At 42.6% G+C, this 21783-nt stretch overlaps 1 protein-coding gene across 8 annotated transcripts in view; it reads left to right on the forward strand.

Moving 5' to 3' along the window:
• Positions 1-21783, forward strand: part of YTHDF3 (YTH N6-methyladenosine RNA binding protein F3) — a 94626-nt gene that overhangs the window by 34369 nt on the left and 38474 nt on the right. For 5 of the 8 annotated variants that reach the window (XM_060127260.1, XM_060127261.1, XM_060127263.1 and 2 more), the window contains one exon: positions 9714-10271. In XM_060127260.1, coding sequence (XP_059983243.1) covers positions 9714-9836 — 123 coding nt within the window. In that variant the 3' untranslated portion in view covers positions 9837-10271. Of the gene's footprint in view, positions 1-9713; positions 10272-11338; positions 11465-13066; positions 13150-13503; positions 14762-21783 lie in introns of those variants that run through there. The other 3 variants (XR_009536283.1, XR_009536281.1, XR_009536282.1) reach the window with 2 other exon arrangements.

Raw genomic sequence — 21783 nt, forward strand, 5'->3', positions numbered from 1 at the left:
TACAGCACCCCAGGTGTCCCACATTGCAGCAGCATCTCCTAAAGAGGGTTTGCATCTCTTCAGCGTACTTATATTTGAGGCTACTCATTTTTAGTTGGGACCCTAATTCTTACTGGCTTTGCTTTATCTTGCTTAGTGACATTAGATTTAGTAATTGTAGTCTAGGAACTAAAATATTCTTGCAGTTAGAAGTTAACTGAGCAATTCAAGGTCATTTGCTTTCTAATCACAGAACAGTTAATCCGTGAACAACACAGGTTTGAACTACATGGGTCCACTTGTACACAGACTTTTTCCAGTAGTAAATACCACAGTGCTGCACAATCTGAGGCTGACTGAATCTGTGGATGCAGAGGAACCTCGGATGTGGAGGGACCGTGTGTGAGTAGGGCCGACTTTAAGTTGTATGTCGTGAAGGGTCAGCACCCCGAAACCCCTGTGTTTTTCAAGGGTCAGTTGTACTTGTCATTGCGTAATCATGATGTGTATTCTTTCCTCATTTCTCTTGGTGCAGTGATAGTGAGGGGCAGAACTCCCCTGTAGATCACCCACAGGTAGTAGCGGCAGTTTAAATACAGTTTGTTTATAAATTGTGCACTAAGTTCAGAATTTTTCTACTCCATATTTTGAGTTACTTGTATGTATAACATTGGAGCTAAATGTAAATGAAAACTGTCTTTATAAAAGTCAGTGTACAAGGAAGATGTGAATGCAGAGTTCGAAACACTGGGGGAGTTCCGCATCCCTTCCTGCCACCCTGGGCCGCTTCAAAGAATACCCCTTACACAGACACACTTAGAGCTTTAAGTATCTGAACGTCATTTGAAAACATCATTGGCTGTTTCTGACACATCTGTAACCAGAATGGAATTACTGTATAGGGGAAGATCTTAGAATTGGGAGTTGGAAAGACCAGACTTACATAGTTACTTCTAACTGGTAGATTGACACTGAACAAATCACTTCCTTTGTTGTTAGTGCACTTGGTAAATTCAGGAGATTGGCATAGAATGCATCTTAGGTTCTCTGCAGTTCTGAATTTTTATAATTTTATGATTTATATAGCTTTGTAGGCTTATTCTAGCAATAATGAACTTTTAAAAATAAGTTTGGAAACCAGTGAAATTTGTGATAGTCATTCTTTGTTTATTTCAGAATATAAGTACTGAATACCTCCAATTGTATTTTAATTCATTGACTCTGATAAAATATAACCATTACTTCCCTTTAGTGAGTTTTGAAGTCTAGTGGTTCAAAATCTTCATCTTTTCCACAGTGTTGGTAAAAAGAATCAAGAGAATGTGTGTCCCAAAGAAATCCAGTCCAAGTTTGTTTGTTTTTTAATTCTACTGCCGTTTTACATTATCCTTTTTTTTTTTTTCCAAAGAGACTATATTTTAGAACAGTTGTAGAGAAAAATCGGGAAGACAGTACAGAGAGTCCCCATATAGCTCGCATCCAGCTTCTTCTCTTCTTAACATCTCACATTAGTCTGGTACATATGTTGTAATTAATGGACCGATATTGATCCCTTATTTTTTTTTTCAGATTTTTTTTTTTTTTTTTAACCAAATTGTCCTTATTCTGGTTCAGGACGCCATCAAGGGTAGATTCACGTTACTTTTAGTTGTCGTGTCTCCTGAGGTTCCTCTTGGCTGCGATGGTTTCTCAGACTTGGTTTTGGTGACCTTGACAGTATTGAGGAGTAGTGGTCAGATATTTTGTAGAGTACTCCTCTTGGAATTTATCTTATATCTTTCTTATGATTAGATGGGGTTATGAGTTTTTGGGAGGAAGACCACATAGGTAAAGTTGCCATTTCCATCACATCATGTCAAGCATGCATACCACCAACATACGCCTGTTGATGTTGACTGACCACTTGGCTCTGGTAGTGTCACGTTTCTCCATTATGAAGTTACCCTTTTTCCCTCCTTTCCACACTGTACTTTGGAAGGAAGTCACAGTATACACTTGAGTAGGCAATTATGCTCTCCCTTATCCTTGTATTTGTAAAGAGGGATACAGGAATCTGTTTTACTAGAACATAGTCTCATCCTGGCAGGCTTGTGTGTCCTTTTTGCTTTTATCTCTTTAGAACTTCCCTCCCCTCCCACTGTCTTTCCTCATTTCTCAATGGAATAGATGGATTTTGGAGGAATTCTAATAGAGACTCATACCCTCTCCCTGAATGGATTCTAATTGTGTGTGGAGATTTTAGTAAAGGGATTGAAGTTATATCAGTAGAGAAAACTTAGATGATGGCCAAATATCCTGATCTTACGAGTATAGGTAAGAAGAGATAGTCATTCAAATTTGACTGGATTGAAAAACCAAAGGTAGGAGTTAAACAGTGTTTTATGGTTAGAATGATGCATTCCTTTAAAAGGTGATTTAAGTAGCTCTGCCTCTGTTTTTTGATGGAATGCTTTTGAAATACTTCGGAGGCTGCTGCATAATATTCTGGCCGGGAGCATGGACTTTGGAGGCTGATAAGCCTGTAATGGAATCTGGGTCCACTAGGCTCCAAGCCTAGATTTCTTCATCAGTTAAAAAAGATGAATGAGAATGGAGCCTGTAAGGATTAAATGAAGTAATAGGAAGTGGTGAGCACGAACCCTGAGCCTGTGGCAAGCCTTCCGATTGTTAACTGTTGCTCTCCTCTTCTGTTTCTTATGGAAAATTTAGAATTTATTGTTTACCGTTGAATATTTCTTACGGTAATCTTTACTGCTTAGATGCAGTTTAGAGGTTGTAGAAAGTTGATTACTTTCAGTTCATATTGTTACATGATTGAGATCCTGAGAAAAGGGACTACCTGAATAAAGCTTTGTTAAATTATCATTTATCTTCGTTTTTTGCAACTTCTGATTTCCGGGGTTTTCAGTGACTGTCAGCCATGCTTTTTCAAAGTACGTAAAATCAAATGAGGGGCTTCCCTGGTGGCACAGTGGTTAAGAATCCGCCTGCCAATGCAGGGGACATGGGTTCGAGCCCTGGTCTGGGAAGGTCCCACATGCCACGGAGCAACTAAGCCCGTGCGCCACAACTACAGAGCCTGCACTCTAGAGCCCGTGAGCCACAACTACTGAAGCCTGGGTGCCTAGAGCCTGTGCTCTGCAACAAGAGAAGCCACCGCAATGAGAAGCCTGGACACCGTGATCAAGAGTAGCCCCAGCTCGCCGCAACTAGAGAAAGCCCGCTCGCAGCAACGAAGACCCAATGCCGCCAAAAATAAAATAAATACACTTATTAAAAAAAAAAAAATCAAACGACATAGTTTATCCTGCTAGAGCTGAGCAGATGGCAAAACCAAAGGAAAATTAGACCAAAAGGAAAGCAACTAGGAAGAATAACAAGAAAATCTATGAAAACTAGAAGAAAAGCCAAAGATGAAAATCAGATCAAGAAATTTTTTGCTTTGCTTGTTACAAATGCCTCGATATTAATGCCACTTAAGTGTATTAGTAAATTATAAGAGCACACTGTGAATATTTAGTAACAATTCAAAATGGAAACACTGTATGGATGTGTTACCTCCGTATTTCAACTTTACAAGGAAGAGGTATTTGACAGTAGTTCCAACTATTCGTGATATCGTACAACTTTAGAAGGAAAAAGTATTTGACAGATAGTAGTTCCAACTAGTATATATTCAAGATTATATTTCGAGGTAAAAAGTTTACAAATAAAGCTTCAACATATGTTTGCGTGCTGATATTAAAGCTCCAGTATGTTAAGCTTGTTCTGCTTGGCTTTTGCGGCAGTCACTGACTCTGTTTCCTCTGTAAAGCACCCAGTGCTTACAGCACAGTTAGTACTTGCATCTCAGAGCTGTTTTCTAGTTTGCCCATGTATGTATGCTTACCAGTGTCATCTGTGGTTCCTTCTAAGCTTGTTTATTCCAGTTGTACTTATTTCTTTTATTATGAGATTTAAATATGTAAACTGATAAAATGTGATTGATAGTTGTTGCTATGAAAACTAAATTGACTTCTTTGGAAATACCTGACAAAAGTGAGTTGTCTAATTAGGTATAGATCAGAAAACAGTAAAAACTTGGCAGGAAAATCATTAAAATGTAGAAGTTTGTGTGCAGTTTGCAAGTGTATTTTCATTTCTTACTCCAGTGGGAAATGTTAGATGGTGCCTTAGAGGTGAGGTATGGTTCACAGAAGAAAGACATGATTCTTATTCAGAGAAGTCTTGGACCTAAATCAAATCCTTGTGGGATACTAATTCCCCAACCAGGATCGAACCCCGGGCCGTCGGCAGTGAAAGCGCAGAGTCCTGACCACTGGACCTCCAGGGAATTCCTGAAGTATTTGTGTTTTAAATTAAAATGTGCAAAGTTTGTATCACTTATGAATCTACTCGTTGACTGACATCTTTCATTATTTAACACTTTATTTTAAAGTTTTAACCTAAATTATTCTTTTTAAAGTCCCAAAACTTTTTTCCTTCTGCATTAAGCAGCTTAACATGACTGCATGTGTCCATGTGTAATAAGCTGCTAGGATATCTTTGCAAATAAACGTAATAAAGAGAAAGAAGCATTCATACCACTTGGAAACTACAATGTGCCAGCACTTCCATATTTATTTCAAGTATCTAAACCATGAGCAATGTTTTCTGTATGAAATGTTCCCACTAATAATTTCTTGTATCTAAATTTAAAGCCAACTGAAACCATGTCAAGTCTTGAGTGAAACCATTCCTCTTTTGGAAAGGCACAGAGCTTATGTAAATTGATGGTCCTCCCCACGACCCCTGCCATTACTCCTTTAATAAGGGGAAAAAAAGGCCTGAGAAAGAGGAACTTAGATATTCAGTACCTGTCTTAGAGTTATGTAGCCTTGGCATGTTTCTTTGTTTTTGTTCTTTTTTTTAAAAATTTTTTTTTTCAAATTTCTTCAGCTTTCCAGGCAATAGTTGAAAGGTCATGTGTTAAAACCAAATGAAAAGCCAAAGAAATGAATATCAGTAGCATACGTGTGTATGTGAGTGTGTGTGCGTGTAGAAATAAACTAGGTATTTGCATCTGTACTTATTTTCAACCAGATTAAAAAGAGATTTCACAGAAGGCATTTTAAACAGCTTTCTGACAAAGGTTCAGATATGAAAAAAGACATTAATGCTGAGTTTCTTTCACATATAGACACAGCCTCTTCTTCCCCTTCAGTTCCTGTGTTTAGTTTGGTGAGGAAACATCCATCCACAATGAAAGCGCAACTTTCACTGTTTTAAAGGAAAGCCTCCAGTGTTTCATCATTGTAGATCTATTTTTACATCATTCAGGAGTGTTGCACAGGCCCAATGCTAGACAGATTACTGCCTCACAGTGGTTCCTGGATGGTTTTGATGCTTGGATCTATTGTCCTGGTATCTAGTCTTAATGTAACTCCCCTAATTTATTAATAATAAAATTATCACCAATCAATATCATGCTTGTAACATTTCCATCATGTTTATAATATATAATATTAATAATCTCAAATTTATTAACAGCTTGGGCAGCAGTTCCCAAACTTTTTAGTCTCAGGACCCTGTTACCCTGAAATGATTGAGTAACCAAAGAGCTTTTGTTCATGTGGGTTTTATCGATATTTACCATACTGGAAACTAAAACTGAAAAAGTTTGAAGCGCTTATTGTTTGACTTAATAGCAGCTGGATTTTCATCTTTCTTGTGTATGTAATCCTCTGGAGAACTGGACTGTACACTCAGGAGAGAATGAGTGAAAAGTCCTGGTATGAATCTGAGTATAAACTTGTCACTGCAGACGCCCTCTGGGAACCACGGCTCTGGGGACACTGTTGGTGTGCTGCGTGGTGTTCGCGGTCCCCTGTGTGAATGGCTGTCCTAAGATCTTTTGGGTCCCGTTGGGAAACTCTCCACCATTCATGGGTACACAGCCCCCCACCTTCCTACAGACACACACCAATCTTTTTCCTTCATGATCTACTAACAGAAAGTCCAACACGCATCTCGGTTAACATCTTCATTACAAGGGATCTATTGATTCATAGCTTTTAGTTAACACTGAACTTTTTTCCTGTAACTTCATATCATTTCCTTACCCTATCCGCTGCTTTACTGCCTACAGAAATAAGAACATGAGTGGTTTAACGCTCAAATTAGTTTTGATTTGTATTTGTAAGGGGTTTGTGTGGGGATATCTGCAGGGGAATGTTTGCTTTTATCCTTGGTCCTCCTTGCCTGACCTGAGCCGGCTCAGCATCCTCTGGCTTCCTTTTTCCTCTGCTCTTCTTTCCGTACCGCCGCTCTAACTTACCAAGCCGCAAGCAGAGGCGGTGGTAACAAACGCAGGGACACCAGCAAGCGAGCAGGGGTTCCCCCTGCCCCACTTTGCTCAGCTGTGTTTCTCCCGTCCAGGTCGGCCGTCCTGCTCATGTCCTTAACCAGCCCGGACTGCCCTCCGGCCTCAGATCCCAGCTCCTTCTTTCTGCCCTGGCCCTGTCCTCCAGCCACACTGGCTTGCTTTCTTCCCACAAACTTCAGTTTCATTCCCACTTCCAAGTTCTTCCGTCCTCCGCCCGGATCAGATATTTGCTCTCTTCTACGGGGCTCCGCTAGGTTTACTTCCTCAGAGAGGACGTCCCTGGTCACCACAGCTGAATCAGTTACTCTGCCACTCCATTCTCTTACCCTCTACCTTCTTCCTAGCACTCATCCAGAAGTGTTCGTGTATCGCTTTTTTCTTTTTGAAATTAAAAAAAAATTTTTTAAAGGCAATAGTTTATTTATTTATTTTTGGCTGTGTTGGGTCTTCGTTGCTGCGCGTGGGTTTTCTCTAGTTGCGGCGAGCGGGAGCTACTCTTCGTTGCGGTGCACGGGCTTCTCATTGCAGTGGCTTCTCTTGTTGCGGAGCACGGGCTCTAGGTGCACGGGCTTCAGTAGTTGTGGCACGTGGGCTCAGTAGTTGTGGCTCACGGGCTCTAGAGCGCAGGCTCAGTAGTTGTGGCACACGGACTTAGTTGCTTCGCGGCATGTGGGATCTTCCCGGACCAGGGCTTGAACCCGTGTCCCCTGCATTGACAGGCGGATTCTTAACCACTGCGCCACCAGGGAAGCCCCTCACGTATGGCTTTGTAAACTGTAAGATTCGGAGGGAAGGGACTTTGTCTGGCACGGAAGCTGCTCCATAGCTACCGGCTGAATGAGTCATTGACGCCTCCCATCTGCTCCTGGATTGGGATGGATGGAGCCTTTGCTATCGATCTGCGATGGCGGCCTTCGTTGCTTGAGATCCAGAAGTCAGTCTATGAACTGGTGATGCAAAGAGCAGGGAAAAGTTGCTGCTGCTAATTATTGTTTGAGAAAAAGCCATGTGACTTTCATTTTCCTTACCAAGGACCTGTTGACTGCCTGACCATATCTCCATTCCATCTCAAGTATTCTATTTGGCTGCTCTTTTGAAATCCGCCAGCTTCCCTCCCTCCCTCCCTCCCTCCTTTCTTTCTTTTTTTCCAAAATTGCCTTTGATTGTCATTTACACTGGATTTTGTCTGGGTCAGATAAAGTGGGGGAATAGAGTGTGACTGGCCCTGCGATGGTTAAGAGTGCTGGGAAGCACCGGGGAGGCCATTGACTCACATCTTTCAGTTTATAGAGGAAGAAACAGGCTGGGATGCTATGACTTTCCCAGGGTCCCAGTTAATGACAGGAGGACTTCCAAGCCCAGATTTTCTAGCTCCCACTTCAAAGCCAAATGCTTCTAAGTCTGTGCCCAAACCCTCTCCATAGCTGTTGACCAACCAATTAAACGCCTCTGTTTTCTTGTTTGTAAAGTGAGAAAAATCCTCGCTCAGACTTGTTTGGAGCCTTCAGTGAGAATGCGCGCTGCGGGGCCTGCTGAAGCCTCCGGGGTGTGTCAGCACTGGCTCCCTGCTCTCCGCTCTCCTGCAGTGCTGGCTCCTCGAGTAGAAGAACCTGTTTTTTCCCTAATTGGCCTGGTGTTTGTCTCCTTCTCCGCATTCAAACTGTAGATCTTCCACACCCTTTCCAAAGCCATGGGTGGGCTTTTCAGCTTTCACAGGGCCAACGCTGTCTAGACAAGTGAATTGTTAAAAGTTTTGTTTTAAAAAATGAGTCTGATCTTTAGAGATTGATGTTTCCTTATTATCGAAACATATATATCACTTTTCACTTCAGAAATGTAGCTACGTCTTTAAGTTACCCTAATACCTCTACCATATAGAAAAATGTTCCACCATAAGAGAATCCGTATTTGTGATACAGGAGTGACGCTTCCAATTTCAGATAAAGGAGTAAGGATCTTATCAACCGGCTTCTGTACTGCCCAGCTTAATGTGGTTCGTAACTGAGCAATTACAAAATAAAACAAAAAATTTTTTTAATTACATAAAACGACAGAAGAGGGAGCTATTGAGGTTTGATTACATTTTCCATTGCCCTGGTTGAGGTTTTTCTTTAAACTATAATATTTTGACTTAGATTTTCTCAATTGTCAACAGACAGGAAAAGTTTGATTATACTGGAGGATGCATATTCACTTTGGAGGATTACAAAAAATGAGTTTATTTTTTTCTATCATCTGGCCCCCTTCCATTCTTTATCATTCCCCAAACTCCTGTAAAGGTAATTGGTATAAGAAGAGTCACGGTGATCTTACAGTGGTAATTTTAGAAATGAATCTACTCCATTAGTGTAAATCCGGGTCATCGGGATCAGCTGTTCTACGAGCCGCTGTCCTAACTTGTGCTTTTGTCTGGCTTCCCGGAAACTTCTACTGGGCCTCAAAGTCTTACAGGGATTTTTGCTTGCATGATATGAGACCTGAAAGTCTTGAAAGTCACAGGCACGGTTGACCTAGACAAGACACGCCGTGTGCATGCGCGGGTGGCATGTGCAGTGTGTGGATGGATGGGTGACGGGGAGGGAGGTGGAAAAAGTTTGTTTCGGGCCTTTCTCCACAATCGTCTTTAGGTCACGCCCATGTGTGTGATTTACTCCTGCTCTCCAGGCCCTGCGACCTGCTGGCCCTGTGCCCCCTAACTGGACCCTCAGCTTCGGAGCTCTCCCCACTCCTAGCCCACCCTCCCCACTTCAGCCATCGTCGTCATTTTTTTCAACACAAGTTGGAATTCCTCCTCTAGGAATTTCTCCTTTTGTGCATAAGTGCCTAAAAAAGGGTGTGGGGATGTGGGGATACTCCTTGCAGTGCTGTTTGTAATAGCAAATTAAACCATAGAAACAAGTCTGCTGGTCTAAAGAGTAAATGGTGTAAAGAGTAAATTCCTAACAATGAAACACTGGGTAGCCATTAATGCCGATGTGGGAAGATGGTGATGAATTTTCTTAAATTAAAAAAACTCACGGCACATATGATTTGTACCATGAGTTTTAACTGAAATAAAAGATTCACATATAATTTTAATACATAATTTAAGCAATTTTAAAAGGATTTTATAGCTGAAGTTCTTTGAAGTATACATAGGACATTCATAACAATGGCTACTTCTGAAGCATGGTGCTAGCCTTTCTGGGTGTGGAGGAGGAAAGAGGAGAGGCTTTGCTTTTTGTCTTATAACCTTCTTTGGTTTGAACTATCTACCGAGAGCTTATACTTGTAATTAAGAACATAATTTAAATGCAGATGAAAGGGGAAGGGTGGGGTGAGGGATTGGGATTTTGGGATTGACATGTACACACCGCTATATTTACAACAGGCTTCCCTGGTGGTGCAGTGGTTAAGAATCCGCCTGCCAATGCAGGGGACACGGGTTCCAGCCCTGGTCCGGGAAGATCCCACATGCCGTGGAGCAACTAAGCCTGTGCACCACAACTACTGAGCCTACGCTCTAGAGCCCGTGAGCCACAACTACTGAGCCTGCATGCTACAACTACTAAAGCCCACGCACCTAGAGCCCGTGCTCTGCAACAAGAGAAGCCACCGCAATGAGAAGCCGGCACACCGCAATGAAGGGTAGCCCCCGCTCGCTGCAGCTAGAGAAAGCCGGCATGCAGCAACGAAGACCCAACGCAGCCAAAATCAATTTAGTAAAGAAAAAAGAGCATTAAAATAGATAACCAACAAGGACCTACTGTATAGCACAGGGCACTATACTCAATATTCTGTAACAACCTAAATGGGAAAAGAATTTGAAAAAGAATAGATACATGTATATGTATAACTGAATCACTTTGATGTACACCTGAAACTAACACAACATTGTTAATCAACTCTACTCCAAGATAAAATAAAAATTAGAAAACAAACAAATGAATAAATCTGCTGACCTTCCCAGATTGAATCACAGCATCAGTGTCTCCCTGAAGCCTTTCATGTACCCCTGGGTCTGCTTTAGATGGTGTTCCTCTGTGGTCACCCAGCTGGAATCCTTCTCTCTGCTTGGGGTAGCTTGTATACTAGAACCAGAAGGGTTCTGATGTCAGGCAGAACTGGGTAAAATCATGACTCAACCTTTACCTGACGTGGACAACATATTTAACCTCCTTTAGCCTGAGTTCCTTCACCATAAACGTGGGAATATTGATGCCATTTTGCAAGATTATTGTGAGGGGCAGAGTGAATTTATGTGAAAGCTCATCTGATGACAGGCAGATATAGGTGTTCAATAAGAGGTAACGGAATTTTTAGAGAATGGAGATTGCTTTCTCCATTCTCATAGCCTTGCTACTTTGTCAAATAAAAGTAGTAATGCTTTTTACACAGGTTTTTCTTCTGTGGCATGACATCATTCTCTAGACTCCTGTATCGAATTTTACCTGTGCTGTCTCTCAGCTAGCTATTTGGATGGACAGTCTTGATTGTGGCCTAATACCAAAGCCTGCTGCCATGTGTCCAGTGGTCCTTTAGTGGCTTACCTCCAAGGTGAATCCAGTGGTGACATCCAGGCACTCTATTAGGAAGAGCACAGTTATAGGAAACTCAGCCTGAAAATTTGGCATTCTCCAATCAACTGTATAGGTAGTTTCTACTACCAATGGTGTGAGTTTTGTGTGGCCGGCATGGAGCAGAGAAGGGCAGGTAAGCTGAGTTGCTGCATCAGAGAGAGTGGGTGGTTTCACAATTTTAACAGTGTCACCCCCTCTTATGAGTGACCTCTCTTTAAAGGCACTTCGCCCATACTGCTTTTTATGATGCCTTCTTTTGAAACTGTAAGTAGCATTTGTCCTGTGGCAGCGTCTCGTCAATGCAAATTTTTGAATGAATGAATGAATCCATGATTTTTGCCCAAGTTTGATAATCTTCCCAAGCATCTAATTTTATGTCATTTTGTTTAATGAGGTATAATCAAACATTTTCTTTTGCTTCTTGGGAAACATTTAGATGGCAAGAACCACAGATCAACTTGATTGTTCCATAAAGATATAAATGCTACTGGCAGAGTTCACTGATTTAGAAGATGTTTCTGGAACATGGTACTGCATGAATGTGATAAGGTGATGTATCCAGGTGAGTGAAATACATGTCAGAAATATCTCCTACAAAAATTCAGTGCTGTCCGTCTCCTTTAGTTCCTTTCAGCAACAAGCTGGAAGTGTGCTTGGTTTCAGCTTTGTTTCTTTTGACACTTTGCTTTTTATCAGCAACAAGAGATGTGTTGTTTTATCTTCTGTTTTGAATCTGTTTTAAACCGACCTCCCCACCCCCGATGCCAAGAACAGATTAAAGGGCTCTTTTTCTTGATAGCTAAGATTGTTATCCCAGGAAATGAGTCAGTGAAAATGTGTCTGCATAAAATAGCAGTAGCAAAATCTGTTCTTAATGAAATGCATTGCTCTGGCAAGAGCCCGGAGCTCAGCAAAGAGGTCAGATGATTCTCCCAGATCACCACGGCCAAAACTTTTGCCAGTCAAGTCAAGATGCCAAGTTATATACCTGGGAGGAGATACTTCCGAAAGTACCTCTTCAATAAGCCTATTTGGGATGAAAAAAAATGGCCACAGTTCCTTTGTTATGCCCCTGATTGGGAGTTAGAGTTTATCTTCCCCTGGAATCTGTCCTGTCCTGTGACTGCTTCACCAACAGAAGGCAGCTCAAGTGACACTTGCCTATGTGGATCTAAGCATTAAGGTCTGGAAGCTTCATTCTGGGGAGCCCTAAGTTGCCATATAAAAAATCTGGCCACCCTGGAGAGACCACATGACACTACACGGAGAGAAAGTCCAATCCATCCCAATGTCCAAGGGAAACCTCTAAATAATTTCAGTCTCATTCCCCTCCTGATTACAGTCTATCACAAAAACTTATGACCTATGGATTTGGCTTTGGGACGGGTAGAATCTGGAAGAGACTCAAGGGGATTGTTAGTGACACCTGGAAGGACAGAGAGAAAATTGTCATTGGAGGTTGGAGAAGAGGTGACCCAAGTTACCTGTGGCTGAAAACTTGGCAGAAAGTTGATAGTGTCGACTGAAAAAAAATGTACGACCTAAAAGTTGAAAATTACGTTTTATTCAGCAGACTTCCTGGAAGACATCCTCTCAGATGGCTCTGAGGGACTCCTCCAAAGAGGTCAGGGAGGAGCCAGGATATGCAGGAGTTTTGGCAGAAAAAAACTAGGCAATCGAAACATCAAAAGATGACTGTTTATTAAAGAAACCCAGGCATCTCAAGTTAATGAGTTAGCGCTTTTCTCTGTATGGGAAGATGCAAGAGTCTGGGCTCACTGAAATCATTCCTTTGATATGCACCTTAACCGTCTAGGGCCAATATCCTCTTTCTACCCATCCTGAATCCCTTCAGGGTGCACAGTCAGGGGAGCTACAATGGCTGATGGCTTGATGGCCGCAACATCCTTTGTTTACTGATCTAGCAGGCCGCATTCTTCACCTGCAAAAGTATGGAAAATAGGGGACTTCCCTGGCGGTCCAGTGGTTAGGACTCTGCACTTCCATTGCAGGGGGGCCCAGGTTTGATCCCTGGTCGGGGAACCAAGATCCTGCAAGCCGTGTGACCAAAAAATATATATAGAAAATAGAAAATACACCTAATGAACTTGTGGTTAGAGCTTAATGCATACATTCACTATACCTCTCTCAACATCTTTGCAAGGATGGCGTCAATATCCTTATTACCGAGGTGAGGAAGTTCAAACTACAAGAGATGAAATATCTTTGCCCCATATCCCACAGCTGGTAAGTGGCAGAGTCATGCTTACAACGCATTTTGGGTAAGGGGATTGCCAGGCGGAATAAAAAGTTCCAGTGGGTTTCTTTTAGCTGTAAATGAAAAGGTATCAATGGTGAAAGAGGAACTAAGAAAGAAATTATTGAGTTTTTGAGAGAAGTTAAAGGAGATATTTCTTAGCAGGAAACTCTTAGAAACTCAGCCGGTGTGTCTGACAAGAGAAAAGGAAAGGTTCTATTGTAAGAGGGTGACTGGCAGTAACTAGGCTGTCACACACGTGGCCAGTGCCTTGAGCCATTACGCAAATGATTTAGTTGGAACAGAATCATGCTCCACAGAAAGGCTTTGGGTTTCTGTTTCAGTGACTACATCATGGCCAACACAGGGAGACCTCCTCCAGGCTGATAAATCCGTGGAAATGCCATGGAGTAAGCTCTTCAAAGCACGAGACCTACAGGTTTCCCTGACTAGCTGCACAACGGACAAAAAAGGCACCTCGAATAACGAGCCCCATTCCTACAGAATGGCTGATGAGTTCTCAAACTCGGCCCCTCGGTGTGGAGAACTCCACTGGTTTTGTTGCTGGTATTGGAGTCCCCATTCTGGAGGCTGTGATCTCTGCCCAGGACAACGACTGACCTTCCCACCCTCCAAACGAAGCACTGGCTCTGTAATCTGAATCAAAACCCAAGAATGGGACTAAAACCAACCCCCCTTCAAAGGAACCCAGCAATAAGGCAATATGCTGATGGATTAACAGGAGCTTCCCAAGGAGAGATGGAGGGGGTGAGCTTTGGAGAAATTTGGCCCATATGGCAACTGGGGGAAGTGGGTTCCAGGAGGCAGCTGTCCACCTAACTGAAACAGAAAGTGCCTCTTTAAAGCCAGATTCCTCCGTGGTACTTGACCTCCAGCTACTGGCGAGAACTGATCAGGGAGCTGCCTGACCCTGCATTCCTGTGTCCTGCTTTAACAGCCTATAAGGAAAAGGTAGGCTAAGGGTGAGACCAAGAAGGAACCGACCGTAGAAGGAACTCTCTGACCCTAGAAGGAACTGAAGACCTAATACTCCATTGAGGGTACAATGGGATAGAATGGAAGGGCTGGGGCTACAAACTTTGATGGCTCTTTTGTCTGTCTTCTCAGGTTCTTTTGTGGGGTGAGTGCCCCTCATTCAATTGGCTGGATTTGACAATAGGAGTGAAATGTGGAAGGGAAGTGACTGTCATTTAATAACACTGTCACTAACTGGATGGGGCTGTCTCGCCCCTGTGAGGCACCGTTGTTGCTCTCATTGCTCATAATGCTTATAAAGCATAAGAGGGTTCTCCCAATGGAGGGGAATTGCTTGTAGAAGGATAACAGTGGGATGGAGGCACTAACCAGGCTTCCAGTTCCATCCATGTTATGCAACAAAAGCGATATAGAAGTACTATCTAGAAATAAACATCTTCAAAGCCATGATTAAGGACTTTAAGACAACAGAGGTATTGAGAGATGTAATTCTTTGTAACAGTTCAGTGTGGCCATTGAAAAGGCTAATGGAGGCTGGACACTTCAGGTGGATTATTGCCACTGAATTCAGTTGTTATAGCCCTGGCTATCCCAGGTGTTGTGTACCAAAACTGGTGGCACCTGAAATGTCATCTAGGATATTGCTGATTCCTTTTTTCTTTTTTTTTATAAATTCGTTTTATTTACTTATTTAGCTGCGTTGGGTCTTCGTTTCTGTGCGAGGGCTTTCTCTGGTTGCGGCGAGCGGGGGCCACCCTTCGTCACGGTGCGCGGGCCTCTCACTGTTGCGGCCTCTCCTGCTGCGGAGCACAGGCTCCAGATGCGCAGGCTCAGTAGTTGTGGCTCATGGGCCCAGTTGCTCCGCGGCATGTGGGATCTTCCCAGACCGGGGCTCGAACCCGTGTCCCCTGCATTGGCAGGCAGATTCTCAACCACTGCGCCACCAGGGAAGCCCCCTGATTCCTTTTTTGAAATGCCTTTGGCCTAAGGAGATCAAGATCAATGCCTTTACCTGGCTGGGGCTTCAATAGACATTTATGGTACCACAAGAGGAGTATGTGAGTTCTCAAGTTATTTGCCACCAGTAGGTGACCTGAGACGTGAATCTCTCTCCCTTCAGGGGACTGAGTGTCACTGCAATGATGGCATTATGCAGACAGGCCCTACATTAGTTATCTATTTCTGGGTAACAAATTACTACAAACTTGGTAGCTTAAAATAATACATATTTATTATTCATAGTTTCTGGCATGGCTTAGCTGGGTCTTCTGCTTCAGGGTCTCTCATGAAACAGCGGTCAAGGTGTGGGTCAGGGCTGGGCTCTCATCTGGAGGGTCAGCTAGGAAAGAATCTGCTTCCAAGCAGATACCCTTTGCCACAGAGGGTCTTTGTACTTACACTTTTTTCTGCCAGGAACACTTTTCTCCAGCTCTTTGGAAGTCTAATTCATTCTCATTCTTTACATCTTTGGTTAAAGATCACCTTCTCAAAAAGGCCTTTCTTGACCACTCTATATAAGCTAACCTCTGTCGGTTATTACATAACCATGTTGATTTCCCTTGTTTATACATTTATCATTTAACTTTCCCATTTCAGAGGAAGTCCTATCAGTGCAGGATGTCTTGGTCCTGCAAGGGTGCTGTGAATATCTAAGAAAGGGCAATATAAGATTCTGTTACCGCTGCCATAGCTATGTTTAGTCACATCAGGGTCAAATCTTCTAGAATGTAAACTGTTAGAATGTAAGACCCTTACATGTGTATATGGACACTGGTGGGCAAAACTGAATGCTTAACAAATACTCTTTCACTATGATAATTGTGCTTTGTAGTCAGTTATTTGGGGGTAGCTATGAATACAATAAATATAAAATTAGAATGTCGAATTAAACTTTTGAGAAAGAATTTACAAGTGTGTATGACTGCACAATGTATTAATTTAGGGATTAATCTTGAAACATTTCAAAATTGGTTTCAAATGGCTGAACTTCTCTAAATTGAGGGAGATTTTGTGATTGGTAGCCAGCGCATCAATCATAAAGCGTTTTTTTTTTTTTAATTTTGTGTTCATTTCCTGCATTACCAAAGATCTTTTAAATATGTTATCCCACCAGAGTAACGCAGTTAGATTTCTAATAGGGATTTTAAACAATATAATTTCATGTATTAATTTTACGTTCTAAAGGGAAAACAGTGAGAGATGAAAAGCAAAAGGCAATGTGGCAGACAACTTCTGACAGAGCTTGCAATTACCCCACCTCCTGGTATTCCTGTCCTTGTGGGAGCTCCTCCCTTTAGGTGTGAGCTGGACTTGATACTTGCTCCTAACGAGCAGAAAATGGCAAAGGTGGGGAACATCACTTCCAAAATGAGGTTATAATAGATTGTGACTTCTGTCTTGCTTGCACTCTCTTTGGCTCCTCTCATGGGCTTGCTCTGACGAAACAAGCTGGAGAGACCCATGTGGGGAGCAGCTGAGGGTAGCCTCAAACCCATCACCTTTAAAAAGCTGAGGCCCCCAGTCCAACAGTTGTTGAGGAACAAGTCCTGCCAACAACCACCACAGTGAGTTTGGAAGCAAACCTTCCCCAGTTGAGCCTTCAGATGAGACCGCAGCCCAAGATGACACCTCGATTGAAGCCTTGTGAGAGACTCTGACACAGAGGACCATATCAGGCTGGGCCCAGATTCCTGATGCACAGAAACTGTGAGCAAATAAGTACATGTTGTTTTAAGCTGCTAATTTTTGGCATAATTTGAAACTCAGCAATAGATAACTCGTATAGCAAACTTTTATAATAATATTAAGGGAATTAGGTAAAAATATTAGTTGAAAGTATATTTTGTGCTACACCTTTATCTGTATTATCTCATTATTCCTCAGCTCCAACCTGTTGTTCACTTTTGACTGGCAATTTCATGGACTTCAAAAAATTAGCATAAGCAGTTATTGCACTCTGAAATTTCCATTTGGGCTTTGTGCCAGTCATCAATTTATTGCCCGTCAGCTCCAAATTCATCTTTCAATATCTACTCTGTCATAAAGGACAGGCCAACTTTAAACATTTTTCCTTTATAGTGAGCATGTTAAGTTTTCTCATAGAGGGCACCGGAAGGAGTTTGCAGAAGGAATGGGCTTTTGTGTTGGTTCTGGTGCCTACCCTGTCTGTCAGCAGTGTGGGTGTGAGAACGTCACTGGTGCTCTGCCCCGGCCATGAGTCAGGAACGCATGGTTCTCTGACGATCCTGCATCCCTGGCCTGGACTGATGATCACAGACACTGCACCCTAGGCCCCCTGCCCACACTGGCACCCCACCTCCCTCTGCGCGCCTGCTCCCTCCGTCTCTGGTTTGTCTCCTGAAGCTCTCCTGATGTAAACTTTAGGCGCTCCAGACCTCTTACCTGCACTGGTGCCCCTCCCCCCTTGCACACCTGTGGGCATGCCCACCAGCCACAGCTTGCTTGTGTCACAGAGGCTGCTTCCTGTTTGCCCTGTGATTGTGGGCCCACAAATCTGTCTGCCAACTAGTGGCCTGAAACCCTTCCTTCTCCACTGAGATCTGGACCCCAGCCTGGGGGAGGGGACCACCTCCTATGTTTGTCTTCCCTCGGGTACTCTCTCTTATATAGTTTCACCCTTGAGTCATAGTGTAGTTATGTTAAACTTCCTCTGCTTAAATTGCTTGGAGATTCTGTCTCCCGATTGGACCCAGACTGACGTAGGCCTGTTGAGGAGCATTGGCTGACCTGTGGTACCTTGACACTAGCATGTTGTGGCCCCTTTCCCCAGTGATGCAGAGAAGCAGCATGGTAGAGGGACAAGCACAAGCAGCAGGATCAGGGGACCAGGGATCTCTGGTTCTATGACCAACTGACTCTAAAAGTTCACGTAGGCCATTCACTTCTTCAGCATCCGTGTACGGAGAATCGATTCTGTCCCTGCCATTGCACTAAATGTTGGCGCTTCTGCTATGAATAAGACACCATCATCCCCATTTGCCTTCAAGGAACTCAGTGTCTAGTGGAGATGGGGGAAGACAGATATGGGACAAAGTATTATAATATTTCTATAATTGATGTATGCACAAAGAGAGCTCAGAGGAGGAGAAGGAAACCAGTTACTGTTCTGGTAAAAAAAGAAAGGCTTTACAGAGGAGGTGATATTTTGAGGCCTGAAGAATGAATAAGCTGGGGAAGGGCATTTCAAGCAGACAGGGCAGCATGTACAAAGATGTAGTGGTGAGATAAGGAAATAAGAATACTAATAACTTACAGAGAAGTTACTATATAGCACTCACCAGGCTGAGAATTGTACATGGAATTTAAGCCTCGTTAATCAATTCTAATGAAGTAATCCTCATATAAACCCTGTGAGGTTGGCTAGAAAGTTCTTAGTATTGTTGAATCTCAGTAAGGATGTGTTGAAGGACCGAAAGGTGAGCTATCCCTGTTTTGAAAACGAGGAAATGGAGGAAGAGAAACATGCAGTCTGTCCATTGCACTTAGCTGCTCTGTTCTAACTGGCATGTGACGGATGGCAGAGGGGCATGGGCTAGGGTTGGAAAGGTAGGCAGGCCTGCGTCACTGAGGAGCTTTTGTGATGTCACCTCTTTGAGCCCAGTTTCCTCAGCTGCAAAGTGAGCATGTCGGCCTGGAGGCCTCTGGCTCACAGACTCTCTGAGTACTCCACAGTCCACCATGCTCTCTGGGATAAGATTCTGTAAACTTATCTTAATTACCCATTAGCCTTTAATATTCTTCTTCCCATGGAATTTTCTGAGCTTAGGAGGAGGAAATGTGTATTGTTTTTCCCCAAGAAAAGATAATATGGAGTTGGGTCATGACTAATTCCCTGAGGTCACTTGCCTGTAAGTCCTGGGAGTCTGAGATATTGATAGTGGCTGGTGGGGAAAGGGTGGGGTGCCATTCACTGACTGGGGCAGATGGACCAAGTGTCCTCCTACTAGATGAGTGTCTAAGGAAGATGAACTGATGGGGTGCGCAGTTACGTCTTCAGATCCACCCCACAGATGTTAACAACCACAATGGCCTTGTACGAATAATACCGAGTCAGTGACTCCAAGCCAGATTATGGCTGTGAATGTGGTGGGTTCTCTGTGTTAGGCTGTCTCCAGGACAACCTTGACTTAACAAGAGACACATGACAGTGGAGCAGAAAAAGCACGGGTTTTGAAGCTGGCCATGGCTGCGAATCCCTGCTGTGGCACTTACTAGCTGTTTGCCCTTGATCATATTCTCTGTACCTCTCCGAGCGTCAGTCCCCTCATCTTAACATGGTGAAATAAATACCTATTTCACAAACTTGCAATTATGCTTAACTGAGATATGATATGAAGTGTGATTCTATTAGAAGAGGGGCTCAACGAAAAGAAGCTGGGGTTAGTATTAGTCGAGTCCTCTACTCTTGCTAAAGCAGAGAAAAGATGAGGGAGGCAGCTTGAATGAATGATAAGATGAGGGCTAAATATAAAATTTTAATGGACATAGACTATTTGAATGATACTAACCTGAATTCAAGTTAATTTTAGTCTGCAGACTCGATGTCTGTGTTAAAACCTCCTTCCCTGGTATTCGTGTTCCTCAACCATTGTTCTCTAAACCTTTAATACTGTCATCATTCTTAATTCCTCGGTGACGCCTTATGCTAACCCAAAGCCTCAAAGTACATCCACTGTAATTACTTTCCCAAGATATTTGGTGACAAGTTTGATCTCATTATAAATTGCTGAATGGTTGCTGGAACCAATTTTATTGACCTTGATCTTTTGAGAAACTGATATCCTTCTTTGTTTTCTGCTTGACTTGGTGGTGTGCTAACAATTACTGAGATTTATTAAGGTGTTTCAGAAACTGTTTCTTCTGTGTTGGAAACATAGCCTCTTGTCTTTTATAACTCAGAAGACATGCAAGCTTTTGTTGTTGTTTTGCAGAAGCAAGCTTTTCTTGGAACTGGGTAGTTTTGCTTTTAGGAGAAGCCTCTCATCAATAGATTATCTGAGATTTCATACATACTACAAAAAGCTTAGAAAATCAGTCTGTAGGCACATCAGCTTAAAAGATTTCAATGTAGTCAGGTAAGATCCTGAGCCATGTAGGCCATGTTCAACACTGGCAATGGGTTGTTCTTGTTTTTAAAAAAGGAAGAAGTGGAGGAGGGAAGGATAAAGAAAAGAAAAATTACAAAAACTAAAAATGCACTCCCATTTGGGACCAAGTTGTTTAAATATCTGATATTGTTGAAGGCTGTCAAGGTTGAGTCTTGAGTCACTAGTAAGTGAAGTAGTTGATGTGATGTAAGTCTGAAAAGGCTGATCACCGAAGCCAATTTCTTCTCTCTACCCGTCTCTCCCTCTCCTTCTCCCTACCTCCACCCCTTCCATCTTCTCCTCTCTTCCTCCTTCCCTTTCTCACTTTTTAATTTTTTAAATTAAATGTTTTTCTTTATATGTACACACACACATATATACATGTATATATATAATTGAATGTAACTGCTTAAATGGAATCATATCATAATCTGGGGAGGCTGTAACATGTTTTTTTCCTTTGTTTGCCTCTTCTTGCTTCTCTCCTTTGCTCCTCCCTAAATCAGGCAGACCTTACCCCTTATGAATGTGTTTTACTCCATGCTCTATAATTATAAACAAGCTACATATAGATACACTTCTGTATGCACATGAATACACACAGAAGGCCATTTTTCAGTTCTTTTTAAAAATGGCATTATATTATTCCTACTTTTATGTGTTTTCTTTTTCTCAAGAAAACTTCAAGGAACTCTCAAGTATGTAGTATCATTCTAACCATTGTTTTAAGTGATGCAAATTATTTCATGGTGTAATTTTATCTTAATATATTCAAGCATCCCCCAGATTGATAGACAGCCGCTTTGCTTGTAGTTTGTGACCATATCGACAGTACTGCAAAAAACATAGCTGTAGATATTTTTAGGTGCCTTTATTTTTATGTGATAGATTACCGGTAGAATTGCTCTCATCCAAGGGGGTAAGTCTGTTAAATTTTATTAGGTGTTGCTAGATTGTTTTCCAGAAGGACTATACAATTGACCTTTCACCTAGTAGTATGAGTCTCCCTTCCCCCTACATTCTTGTCAGTAGTAGGCATTTATTGCACTTTAACTTTTGCTGGATGTGATACCTCATTGTTACATTTTAGTTTTGTATTTTTTTGCATTTACTTGACTACTAGTGAATCTGAAATCTTTTTGTGTGTGTGCTGGTCACTCAGATTTGCTTTTCTGTGAACTATTTTTATATCTTTTCCCATGTTATTGCAGATGATAACACTTTGTCAATCTTCACATTACAGATGATAACACTTTGTCGATCTTCAAAGTTGTGACTTCCCCCCCCACCCCAAAGCACTGCTTGCCTGTGCTATTTTTTTTTTTTTTTTGCGGTACGCGGGCCTCTCACTGCCGTGGCCTCTACCGTTGCGGAGCACAGGCTCCGGACGCGCAGGTTCAGCGGCCATGGCTCACGGGCCCAGCCGCTCCGCGGCATGTGGGATCTTCGCGGACCGGGGCACGAACCCGCGTCCCCTGCATCGGCAGGCGGACTCTCAACTACCGCGCCACCAGGGAAGCC

The sequence above is a fragment of the Lagenorhynchus albirostris genome, chromosome 17 (assembly GCF_949774975.1).
Source record: "Lagenorhynchus albirostris chromosome 17, mLagAlb1.1, whole genome shotgun sequence".
NCBI classification, from domain to species: Eukaryota; Metazoa; Chordata; class Mammalia; order Artiodactyla; family Delphinidae; genus Lagenorhynchus; species Lagenorhynchus albirostris.